The 13,556-nt window shown below is 43.2% G+C and overlaps 1 protein-coding gene across 1 annotated transcript in view; it reads left to right on the top strand.

Annotated features, from left to right (window-relative positions):
• Nucleotides 1-13,042, top strand: part of T265_10414 (hypothetical protein) — a gene marked incomplete at both ends in the record, with an annotated part of 20,776 nt that extends 7,734 nt beyond the window's left edge. Inside the window, 5 exons of the mRNA XM_009176780.1 lie at nucleotides 999-1,208; nucleotides 7,691-7,782; nucleotides 7,853-8,006; nucleotides 12,016-12,056; nucleotides 12,961-13,042. Of these exons, the coding sequence (XP_009175044.1) occupies nucleotides 999-1,208; nucleotides 7,691-7,782; nucleotides 7,853-8,006; nucleotides 12,016-12,056; nucleotides 12,961-13,042 (579 nt within the window). The remainder of the gene's footprint in view (nucleotides 1-998; nucleotides 1,209-7,690; nucleotides 7,783-7,852; nucleotides 8,007-12,015; nucleotides 12,057-12,960) is intronic.
• Between the last annotated feature and the right edge of the window lie 514 nt (nucleotides 13,043-13,556).

The following is a 13,556-nucleotide window of genomic DNA, read 5'->3' as shown; positions in this document are numbered from 1 at the left end:
ATATCGCTTTGTGATTTATTAGCCAAGAGAAGCAATCACAGAAAACAAGCTTTGTTCGCTACCTTCTTTGTTCTCATGACTACAATGGGTATATTTTGCCGCATAATGAATCGCCGACAAAATTTACAGTTTACAAACGTGTATATCAAATGGCTGAAAGGACTTTTGCATGCTAAGATTTTCAAGGGTGTTTCTAAGGCCACGTTGTTTGTTGAAACGTTCTTTTCAAGCAGATCCGTTGAATGTCAAAACCTAGAGCGCAGTTTAGATATCTTTGGCAATAGTGTCTTGCAACAGGACCGAGATTCCTCTGATGCGACTTTGTTTCTGTCATAGCAATTTCTGATAAACTACCCCGGGACTCTCTTCATTTGTGGAGAAAGTTCTCAGATTCAGTCCGTTGGCGTGAGATAAATACTAACCCTTTCCTACGCAATATTCGGAACACCCCAGTTGGACTTTCTTGTCAAGATTCCTAAATTCAAGTTGATGAGGTCCGAGGATTTCGGGAAGCTGCCATTACATTCTGCATGCGAATATCACGGTCAGGCACGCTTCGTTCGGCGTTTATGTCTTGTGCCTCAAAACACAATGGAATATAATCAGATTTGCCTCCCTCTCCAGGGGCCATTTCAAAACTTGGCCATCCCTAGCATGCATTGACTTCTGACTCAAACTGTGAGGGTTTCACCGTCTCCTGATGATCCATGCGACCACAGGAAACTACTGGATTATCATACAAGAAACTACGGCGCAGCTTTCGCAGAACGATTCTGATGCAACCTTAAAGGATGCCTTGCTGACTGATTAGCTGGTTTCGGACGGAAAGAAACGGGCAGTAGTGTTGTACAACAGCAGGACGAAGAGCATTTGTTGTTGGGATAACACAACATGTAAATGTAATCAATCAACAATGGCTGCCATCTAACCAGACCGGACTTAGTTCTTTGATTCCCATCCTACAGCAAGAGGTTGGCTGATACATGATCTCCTTCCAGCTGGCTGGAAGACCAGTCACACTGAATTCCAGAATGAAGGAGATGCACTATCGCGTTTCCATCACCCCAAACCAAAGAAGGTTCTTCCCAATAAAGAAAACTACTCACAAGGTTGCTGAAAACTCTTGGACAGCTCACGACCGGTTTCGCCCTTCTTGGGGCTCTTCAGGTGGGCGCAGCCCTCGAGTTTCCGTCAACCTTATGTTCTATGTGAACCCAAATTGGACTGTTTTCGAGAAATAGATACTTTCTAACTTCCCCGTGCACTTCTGAGGGTCTGTTGCCCTTAAATAAAAAATCAGTAAAAAACCCAGGCAGCTGGTTTGTTGATACCTCTCAGCTGATTTGTGACCGGTGATGGCTGGTTAAATAAACAGTTTAGTCAGCTGTTTATATCAACAGCTGATAAGATCAGCACCAAACCTGTCGGATTCTCAACACCAACCTTACTGAAAGAATCTTATATCCGTGTGAAGTTTAATCACGTAACTAGAATAGCTGTAAATGAGGAGGCTCGAAGATTCAAACATTCTGCTTATGGAACTTGTCTGAAAGATCAAAAGAACATGTATATCTACTGGAAATAAGGCAGGTAACTTTGAGTAGCTTTTGGACATTTTTACCACTGGACTGGTTGCTATCGAATGTGGCTGATTTTCACCCTAAGCATGGTACCAGTTGAAAGGGATTTCTAAGAACTTTGTCACGAATAACTAAAACGAGTACAGATTATAGACCGTAGCGGTTATCTGAGCTTTCAACTGGTTTCCAGACCCCAAAGATAAGCTCCCTATCGACCATTTTGTTAGTCTTATCAAAACGCTGGTTAAAGCGTTTTTTCCGGTTTGATTTTCAGATACTTCCACCTCCAACTCGGTCCCGGGTAGATCCGTACAAACTACGCGGCTCTTTTGGGCGGGATGGTTGTACCAACAACTAGATCCTCTTCTTTCCGGTATCTTTATGTGCGCCTCGATGATCAAGCACGATGACCAAGCACAGAAGTTGTACTATTTAGGGACACATCTGGAATATGCAAATGTGTGAACCACGCACAAATTACCCACCACGTTTGATATGCCCAAGAATTACATCAGATTTACAACTGAGACCGAGACGGGTAAACCACATTCCAGGACGCGCTAGTTTGTCGGGTGAGTCGATAGGCGTAGGAAATTCCACAGCCCGCTTGTTGCTACAGGCTACATGGACAGGCAAGCTTTTGGTGCAAGTGGTTAAAAGTGGAGGATGGTGCGAACGCTTTTTCAGATGTACAACTAGGAACTGACAACCTTCAAAATGGTTGGTAGTATGAGTAGATTTGACAGTCCAAACCGAATTTCGTCCTGAGAATGAGGTCAGTCTATTTCGAAAGGTCAAGGAGCACTGCACAGCTGTTTCATCACCACCAGGAATTATCAGCAGTGCGCAGTGCGGTAGGTAATTTCGAACTCGTGACCCTCCGGCCTTTAGTCTGAAGACTCCAGCGACCCACCACGACTGGTTGATAAGCATTATGGTTAACTCGGTGCCTCTTATTATCCAGCCACGGACTTTGCACCACGTGGTCAGCTGATTACTTTGTACTCGAATGGTTCATGCGATCCGTTAATTATTCTTCGTTCTGGGCCGCATATTTTGTTAGAAATTTGAGCAGGCTTGAGGATACTCAGTGGAGATTTCCTTGATGCTCATAAACCAAAAGTTTCCGAATACTATTCGTGAGAGGCGCTCTGCTGATGATAATGAGAATGAAACGGCTGGGCTTTGCGGCTTGTCGCTGTAAACGTCCTCATCTACACACCCAATGCTAGATGCATTCTTTGAGAGGCTTCCTGGTAGTCTGAATGGAAATTTACTGGTTCCAACTCAAGTTCTGAGACACCGTTGGTTAAATTCGTCTCAGATCCTCTACCAAAAGTGGCTTAATCTAACACAATTCAGGTTCGCATGTAGGTTGGGATACTGTCGGGGCACCCAGATTTAGAAAGGGAACAATTGGGATCTTCATCCAAATCTTTTGGTTCGAAAGCAAGGCAACAGTGGCTGGCGTACTATCGTGGAAACTGCCCCATATGTTCCAACTCTCGACACAGAGGGCAAGAAAACTGTTAGTCAGACCTCTACTCATTCACCATCCTGAACGTCTGTGAGTATCACACGCACACCCCACAGTATAGCCACAATGGGTTAGGAGGACACAAACCATCATACAGCGGTAAGGTCCAATCTCCTCTTGACTGAACGCGATCTGTTCGCCATTCAGTTCAACAACACATAGCCTATCAGAGCTTTAAATGTTTCGATGCTGATAATGGCACTTGTCGGTACCGTTACTTGCCTTGATGATGTTCCGACATTCTTGCACATCAAGAAGACTAGCGACTGGTCAGTGTACCTAATGACATATTGTACGTCAGCAGAGCCGTTGTTCAGATCAAATACGAAACTAAACTCTTATGAAACGCACCCTGAAAGCTTTTATTCGTGGTTCTGTACAACCACGTACAACGCAAATGTTTTTTTTCGGGAACAGAAAAATCTCCGTAATACTCGATGACCCCATCATGTAAGTGAACTGAGTTGAGGTCAAATCAGTGGTCCTTGCTTTTTGCGAATTGTTGCAGCCACAAAGATACCATCTTCCATCAGTCCTTCAGTCAGTTCTAGTTGGATCTTCTGAAATTTCGGCAGGAATACTGCACTTTGTTGCGTGCGTGTTCGAGGACAGACGCTGATCAAAGTCACTCTTCACATTATATATACCTTCAAAACTCTTCATCATCAGGATTCACCTGGATAATCGAGCTGGAATTTCCTTCTGACATCTCTAAATTCCAGAGCGAGTTGCCCAAGTCTAGCGTCAACGCATCCCTTCTGTTTATTGCATGTACTGTAAACATTGTAGAAGAGCGAACACCTGTTCGACAGGGAAACGTCGGGGTTAATTTCTAAATGGGCACAAATATTTTTTTGAAAATAACGTACAATGCGGTTACTCTCCGTTGGAAACCAAATCGTTCAAATACTTCTTTCCCGTGATTGGACCAATCAGGAACGTGACCCTACGTAAATTCCGCTTAGACGGGAAAATTCGCAAGTGTGGTTTCACGGTGATTTTCGATAGTCACTAGTCTGTGCACTTACGTTGTAATCCAGTCCCGACCGAGATTTGACAACCTGACAGGCCTTGTACGGTAAAACAAATAGCGTATTCATATAAACCTCTCATCTACATAACTCGACTTGTTTTCTGTATGATTCAGCCCTCACACACCCCCCCCCAGTCTACAACATTTCGCCCGACTTTTTCATTTGGGCATGCGTCATCACCACAAAACCTACTAGCATAGCAATTGGCACGTGCTAGTCAGTGGCAGGTGATACATACTTGACGTTTTGTTGCTACAAGGGAAACTGTTTCATTCCATCTGATCACCACTGTCTGTAGGAGGTAAATAAACCTTTACCACGTTGGTGCTGACCTGGCAAAACTAAACATTTGTAAGCTGAACCTAAAAATGAACAGGTATAATAAATAATGTGACATGTAATGCTCTCAGTATACACCTGCTAATTAGGGAAATGTTCTGTTTATAAATAAAGAGGGGCTGGACATAACATGCTACTCATAAGATTACTGAAAACCCTCCACCTGTGAAAAGACCACCGTGAGAGATCTAGCTGGACTCAGACTTTTTTCCTCAAAACCAAATTCGTATATAAGTGAGAATATCTAGCAAAGAGGGGCTAAGTGGCGAGCGCGCGGAAACCCAAGAATACAGTGTAGGATCATCAGGCGATCAATCAGTTCGTCGTGAAACAGTATTATCGTAGAAGTGTGGTAAAGTTAACTGATGTAAAGCAAATTTCATTTAACTGAATTATACGAAGCTCTGAGGGTCCTTCATTGGTCTTCCCGGATGTCTCCTCACAAGCATTTTGACATCCATGCTTAACCTCTTATAATATAAGATTTCGTAGATTCAGATGTAATCCGATGTGTCTAGAAATCACAGAGTTATGATGAACCATCCTTTTTAATAACCGGTCGGGAGTGAGATCACGACCCGCTTGGACACAACCGCACAACTTCTCTGCAATTCTAGTACGTACTGTGAAGCATCACGAGATCAACCTGCAAACCAAGATCCTGAAAAATAGTCCCACATTTTCACGATGAATAGCATCATTCAGCATGTCACTTGAAACTCGACCAACGATCGAGTTCACAATCGATTTAGCCCTTCTTTGAATGTAATAACGTTTATGCCTCCGTTTAGTCCTTGGTCTGGGACTTCAACAAAAGAGCCACCATGCACATGTAGTAAACACCTGAAACCAGATCAAAAACACATATACAAGGCATCGTACTTGAAGTGTGTGAGGCGACAGCATTCTAGAAATTCCGATGCCGTTTGGATGCGGCATTGGCGAGCGGCATTCGGCAGATACTGATCATGACCGGTTTCTGGTTCCGCACTTTCGCCCAATCGGAGCTCGTCTGGATCCTGACATATCGCGTGCTGATCAGGCCTCTTGGTCGCAACAATGCCTAACTGCGAGCGGTAAAGCGGTTTGGGTGTGGGAGTCCATCGGGTGTGAGGGTTCATCAGGTAGTCGCAGTCCCCGAGTATGGTGAGTTTACGCAACTGGCGGATCGCATCCTTTTAAGTTGATGGTAACGGGTGACTCGGCTAAATCCAAACTGAATCTCTCGATTATAATAAATGCAGTGTGACCGGTGGAATTATATCTTGAATTGATAAGATTCAGTTGAGATTCAGTTGAGTCACCCATTAACACCATTTTAATTTAAAAATGAGTACATTTCGCCACTTGCATACAATTTTTTTGTCCAAGAGGAACACGGAGTTATGGGAAAGCTAAGACATGCGGCTACCTAATGAGATCTAACAGGAGCAGAAGTAGTCTTGGGCTGTCGAACATTTTTTCAGAAACCTTATAAGTAATGTGTGTGCTCCACCGTAAACTTTTTTTCTGAGAATGTTGACCGGTTCGATCACAGTGAATCTATTTAAAAACTGTCATTTCGTTTCGGAAACTGCTGCTTCAGTTCAATCAAGAACTATATTTCTGGAAAGTTTCGGTCATGTGGCCTTCCACTGTAGAATATATTTACAGAGAATGCTAGAAAAAGTCTGGTTCGTTCTAAATTGTTCACTCATTCTAAATTTACATAGTTTCTCGTCAAGTTGGCGATTCTGTTGTTGCTCTAGATGTCTGCTCTCCGCCTCTAAGGTAAATGTCCTTCTAAATGCTTATTTCAAGCAAGAATTCAAATTTTATTCCAAACTTTGTGGTTTTTTCTTTATCTGACAGAACACATTCCTCGTTTGAGGATTTTTGCAAGATCTCTGAACTATCTTGCTGCTGATTTTATGACATTAACATGCCTTCCTTCGAATATACAATAGCTTTCCCTGAAACGTTTGTTCACGTCTTCTTCTACACTCCTCGAAGTCATTTCGGATGATTTCCTCGTTGTTTCGTTTTTAGTGAAGACGAAACTGACTGAACCTGCTTCAAACTGTTAGATACCTGAATGCCCCACAACATATGGCATGTCACTTGAAGTGTGATGGCCTTTTGGTCTTCGAGCGAGCCGTTAGAGCCTAGCACACGCCAGGATGACTGCTACAACGAACGCTCGTGTCACTGTCTTGACTGGAACTGCTCTCGTCACCATGTTAAACTAATCATGGCCTACTTACAAGAACATGGTAGTAGGAATCCAGTAGGTGACCCTGTTGCTCAAAGTGTGTTGCTCCTGCTCATCCTAAACAAGTGTGCTATTTGCTACTTAAGAAAAGTTCGTTTTGCTCGGTTTTCCCAAGTGTCAGCCAAACCGTATGGAGAAAAATGAACAACTTACGATGTTTCTCCTCCCAAGGCTACATCCGAAGGCCTGTCTGTTGGTTTGAAGGATTCTGAAACCCAGCTAACAGGAAACAGATGTATTTAGGTTATACTATCCCGACTAACTGTATCAGGGTAGAATAGTGCACCCATACGACCGGGAAGAGTTTAAATCTACAATCCCCCTAGTCATTCTCATCAGGACATCTTGGTTAGAAGAGTATCCTAACACCGATCGATATTTTACCGGCAACCATTATAAGCCTCAGCGCGCAGTTGTCACAAAACGTGATGACATCTTGCGACAACTAAGACCAAGAAAGTGCTGTTAATTTCAGGGCCAAAGAAGGTAGGACCGCACTCGGAGGATAAGCATAGGTGTATCTGTTTGAGTCATCGATGCACAGTGCTGAATGTGAGCTTTTGGAGATGCGTGCATTATTGACAAAGGAAAGTCTCGAAATTTCCCACAGATGCGTGCGACAATTTCGGAAATACCTATGTTCAAGAATCGCTTTGGCAAGGAAGATGACAGTGTGGTCACCATGGTCTTAATCGGCAGACATCTGATCAGAGAGCTGGGGTGCTTAAATTGTTCCGGCAACACGCCCAAACATGGCAATCCCTCTTCACTACAGGGATACTAATTGAAGTATCTCATAGAAGGTATTTTTGCCGAACGCCTTTGGAATTCTACGACCTCCTAGCACAAAAACCAGGTTCTTGTGATGGATACTTTTTTAGGCTTGGTCACTTCTCCACAAAGAGACGTGATCGGACGCAGCTGAATCCCCGGTTTCAGTTAACCCTAGAACGGTCGTTATTTTTTCCATGAATTCGCTTACCATTTCCACCTGTCTACAGCTAACGGAGCCCCATCGTGCACAAAGCTGAAGACGACAAGGTTGTTCTGGTGCTAAAATCACCCAATATTTGCAGAGGTTTTGCTAAACGTACAAACAACTTTCATGAAGGAAACTACTCACAAGTTTGCTGAAAACTCTTCGACAGTCCACGACCGGTTTTGCCCGTCTTGCGTCTCATCAGGTGGGCGCAGTCCCGAGTTTCCATCAACCTTATGTTCTACTTGAACCTAAATTGGACTGTTTTCGACAAATAGAACATAAGGTTGATGGAGACTCGAGGACTGTGCCTACCTGATGAGCCCCAAGAACGGCGAAACCGGTCGTGGGCTGTCGAAGAGTTTTCAGCAAACTTGTGGGTAGTTTCCGTCATAAAAATATACTGCGATATCTCGAATATCGTACCAACTGAAACATGAGACGGCCTGTGTGCAGCACATTCAGTTATAGAATATCATAAACGAGAGATTCAGTTGAGTCCCCTGTGAAAACCAAAATGATTTGCAAATGAGTGTATTTCTCGAATACAAACCCTTTTCTTCATCTCACAACCGCATCGACTGCGTACAGATAAGAACGGTGCATTTCCGAGCGCGGAACTCAGATATATCCCAAAACGATTTGTTTTACCGATCATTCTTAGACGAGTGCTGGGATAGTCTGACATTTTCCAAACCAGCCACATTTGCTTTCATACGAACCAAAATAATGTATTAAATATTTTTCCAGTCAGTTTTGCCTGGCACTTCTGTCTTGGGAACTCCGTGCATCAACTTCGTACGACACTGCGATGCTACATTTAGCATATGCTTGAGAAGTAATCCAAAAAACTGAGAATTTTAGAATCAGGCACACATTTAGTAAATGCGATGGTGCGTTGAGACCCAAAGCGGACCTTGACATATTTTTTAGCGCAACAGATACTCTCGCTTATGGGAAGATGGACTGGGGAAAACCCGCCAAAGATTCCTCCTGAGACGATCAGTATTCACATGCTAGTTCGGTTACATGCTGCATACTGCATTGGGTTTTTAGCAGTCTGAACAGTTTCTTATAAAAATGCACGCGTTGAATCAAATACTGAGTGAAGGTAATCGGAACAGTGACCTTGATGGGAGCCTTTTCCTCCAACTGGCTGGTTCATTCCTTGTTCTAATAAGCATGAAGTTACAAAATTTTCGAAGGACCTTAATGAATCACTCACGGGGGAGTCTGAACTTCCGTTGCTCACTGGTCTTTTAGTCTTGGATTTCGTTGTGTTTCTGCCGACCTATTATGGTTTAGGAATGAAGAAAACTGAATAGAGGTTGTACTACCAAAAACGCATACGACCTTACTATCAAATAGAAAGGCATCATCACCAGGAAGGTCCTTAAATGGTATGTTCTTTGCCTTTTCTCCAAGAACCTTTTTGTGATTTTGCTTATCCCAACGGTATCACACTTCCGCTGTAGCGTAATGAACCTGTCATTTTGCTGGGTATGTGTGTTTCCTTTATGTCTACTTTGGTGATTTAACCCAACCATCACAGGAAGTATATTCATTATCGAACAGGATGGTCAAACTGGCAAACATCTCCAACAAATTTTATGGCCAGAGCAAAAAAGTAGATTTTGGATGACTGAGAGGCGGGAACAAACTTAGTCCCGTTTTTTTCAAGCCTTTCATACACCCACCGGTTCAACAGGCATCACAGTTGATCGACAAAACTGGGTTCGCACGTGACATTGGCGATTCAAGAGGCCATAATTGCAAAACTTCACTGTGGAAAAAACGAGTCAGTTTTGTTACCCGAGACATAAATGATATTCGGTCTTCGCTCATCATTTGGTCTTAACGGGGCACTCAAATGAGTCCCAACTGAATTTATCGTTTATGATACTCTTCTTCAATTGAACGTGCTGTATAAAGGCAGTCTCATGTTTCTTTTGAAACGACATTCGGGATGGCGCAGTGTATTTCCTTGAAGGGTACCAACTACTCATGAAGTTGCTGAAAACTCTTAGACAGTCCAAACCCTTTCTTACGTCTTCGAGTTCATCAGGTAGGTGTAATTCCCGTGTTTTCGCCAAATTTGTTTTTTACTTGAACCCAAATTTTGAGAAATTCACGAAATGCATTCCTTCGCACACTAGTTGCTTTTTTAACGGATGACTCAACTGAATCTCAGCTTTGTAGATGAGTATCCTTCGCGAACTGCGTCCAATTTGGGCTCAAGTGTAACATATCTCAGGGACTGCGGTTAACTTCTGAACCCCAAGAAGGGCGGATATGTTTCTGAGCTGTCAGAGCGGCAAATTTGAGTAGTTTCTTTCAAGGAAACATTCGGTACGAGCAGGCCATCAGATATCAAGTTATAATAAATAGCAGACAGTCTGTTTGTGGTCAGTATGAAACCATTGTTTTACGTAAGTAACCACCAGTAACACGCTCAAAACTTCTGAGGGGTTTTGATCGACAAACATCCGTGACCTTCTGTCATGGACTACCAGTGACTGACTGCACAGTGAGCTGATGCGCGAAACTTGACGATTTCCGAATGGCCGACGCGCGAGCGCACATACCTGAACAATGAGTATGCTTGCTCATCATCGTCATCGACAGCATGACATCAGGGTTCGACATCAATGCTTCAGTGACGTACAACCATGATTCGTTATCATTGTCATGGAATATTCGAAAAGTGTGTTAGTTTACACGTCTCGAGTTCCGCTCCGATGTGTTTTCGTTCACTTTCCACTTGTATACGTTAAAACTTGTTAGAAAGCTCAGTTTGGCAAAGCATGTGGTGTGTTAGTTTACACGTCTCCAGTTCCGCTCCGATGTGTTTTCGTTCGCTTTCCTCTTGGATACGTTAAACGTGTTAGAAAGCTCAGTTTGGCAAAGCATGTGGAAGGTTGTGCCTTTAGCAGAGAATTAACGGACGTTCAAGCATCCAAAAACGGCATAAGATCCACGCATCAGTGGTCATGTTCAAATACATCGATATTTTTCTCACTGTGATACTGGTTGAACAACTCGAAAATATTTCATCTACTTTCGCTCCAAATTTCAACCACAACTGTCTGCTGAATAAAACACTTTAAAGGGCAATCCTTTCATTCTTTGAATCAACTGCCTACCGTAACCCTCTCTCCTCATTCTGTCTTCATACGTTTAGAGCCAATATATGCAAAATTTCTTATTCATCTTGGAACGTTTAGGGCACATGAGTCTTCATCTCTGATCCCAAAGTTCTTTGCAAATTCAGCTACCGTATTCCCGATTATTACACACGTCCTCTCTGTATCTCTATTGAAAGGGTTTTGTCTGAAAAGTTACCTGCACTGATAAATAAAGTTTATTGATTTTTGTCTTTACTTGTCATCTGAAGGCATTAAACTGCCCAACAAGCCCTTTTGTTCTTAGCCGAATAAGTACCACTGATATAAGGAGAAATATGAAATTTTATAAACTAAGGCCCCGATTAATGATAAGAATGCATCAAACAGCCGAAAAATGAATAAAACTCCATCAGAACCATTTACAGCAGTCTGATGGCAAATTGGCTTAAGTGAGTCATCACAAACCTTCGTGGTAGGCCTAAAATCAACATCCGTTTTTGGATGGTACCCACCGCAGGCCACTGAGAATATGCCCCCTCTTGGCTGAAATCACGAAGCCATCTTGTTGGAAATGTGTCTTCCTCTTGATAGCCCGTCTCCCGTCTTCACTCGCTAGCCTGCGTCAATCTTATGCCATACTCGTGTGTCCCGTGGACTGTCCAATGCATTCTTTCAAGTCTTACTCAGGGAAAGCTACTCATAATTTGATGAAATTTCTCTGACCGCCCACCACGGGTTTTGCCCCTTTTGGGGCGCTCTTCGGGTAGGCGTAGTCCGCGAGTTTCCATCAACCCTATGTACTCAATAGATATTTTCAAAATACACCATCAACCTTATGTCTGTCTAGTCCATACGGTAAAAACTCACCTTCCCTCTTTTACTTATCAGTTTGACAGTGTTCCTTTTGATGAAGCAGAGAAAAGGCTCTCTTCCAAAGCCGTTCTGAGGAAGTTTATTTTCCCTGTAAATTATTAAACACACCAAACTTTCCTTGGAGTCCCTCGTTGTCCATTCATTTTTTCCGCCTTCCTATAATCAAGTGCATTTCTCTCTTTACTACTGAGTCAGTAAGCTTCGTCATAATCAGAATTTGGTCTAGAGAATACTTAATTCACCAGTTTATCGCATTCACCTGTTTCGTTTTATCCAACCCGGTAGTCTCTTTTATAGTTAAGACAAATGTTCGCTTGTGATAAAAATCGGTTCAAAAGGTGATTCTCCAACGCGGCAGATATTGGCTGAATGGTAAGAGAAACCATTGTTTAGGTGGACGGGGAAAAGTTTTGCGGCCAACATCAACGCAATGTTCAAAACGTGACACATTAATTAGCGAATATACACCCATCTGCAAACTAATTTGGTTCAGCTGGGTTCCAGGTGAGTCTCTCGAAAGAACCAAATTAGTTTGCAGATGAGTGTATATTCGCTCATTTCGTGCAATTTGGTTTCAAGTGGAACATAAGGTTGACGGAAACCCGGGGACTGCGCCTACCTGATGAGCCCAAAGTGGAAGGGCGAAACCGGTCGTGGACTGTCGATGGATTTCCAGCAACCTTAAGAGTAGTACATTACAAAAGTGACACATTAACGTTCCAGCTGCCAGCACACAAACTGGTTGATCGATACCAGATAAATTGTGGACCTCTGTGGTACCCAGTTGGTCTCAGCGCACTTGCCAAATATTGGAAACCGAGGGGACACCACCAGCTTCACAGCCAGAAAATTTTCTAATAGTCCACTGCATTTAAAGCTCGACATTTTAGCCATGGCGTCTCACAGAATAACTTGGTGAATGTCACTTCCAATTAGAATGGTCGTTCACTTCTGGCTTGTCTGATTAGACTGGTTGTGCAGACGTTTGGAGAGTGACACTCACACTCTTATAAAATGATTCCCTTATACCATTTCCATCGCAGTGAAAATCATCAGGTAGCTCTCACTCCAAAAACTAAAAGCTGTATTTTTCTTCGCTGCCTTTCTAAAATGTTCGCCCATGCACTTTTTAAGCGGGTTAAATTTTGTTCCTCAGCAGTCCCCATCGCACGTTCAACTACACGGGAATTGATTTCTGGATCATCCGTTTTCGATGCCGTTTTCCAGTTTTTTTCATTTCAGACGTAAAAAGACTAGGTACAACCATCAAAAAATCATTCATGAAATGAAAATGTTTAACAGATGTGAAAGTGTTCAGCTGTAACACCCTTCCGGTGCCTAGCTGCCATGCTACCCGAAGGAAGCACGAGGGCTGGGATACTACCAGATTGCCCAAGCCTAGACAGGGAAAGTCGAGTGGCGGAGGTCGGATTCGAACCACGGACCTTCCGGTCAGTAAATTCGGGTTCTAACCACTTGGACCATCTCGCCCCCAACAGATGTGACCGGATCCCGAAAACCTCAGACGAACGAGGACTTTCTTCCTTATTGGGACTGTACGGTGATTTGCCGGTCGACTCTGCTGGACAGTTCGAAACAGTTTCACACAGAATTGTCCACTTACTGGCCGGTTACCAAAGGCTTCGAATTTCTGGCGCGTGTGGAATACAGCTTTATTCAGAAAAATATCAAACTTCTGGTGAATGGTCAGCGGCTTCATCTAATGCGGTATTGCGAAGGCCTGATAGTCACAAGATCGTGAACTTGGGTTTTGTTTGTCCGGACATTTTAATGGAGTCTTGGTCGGATCATAAAAAACTGTGGGGTAAAGCTATTGG

This window comes from Opisthorchis viverrini (genome assembly GCF_000715545.1).
Source record: "Opisthorchis viverrini unplaced genomic scaffold opera_v5_386, whole genome shotgun sequence".
NCBI classification, from domain to species: Eukaryota; Metazoa; Platyhelminthes; class Trematoda; order Opisthorchiida; family Opisthorchiidae; genus Opisthorchis; species Opisthorchis viverrini.
Note: the sequence above shows the minus strand (reverse complement) of the source record. Positions and strands in the feature narration are given on the sequence as shown.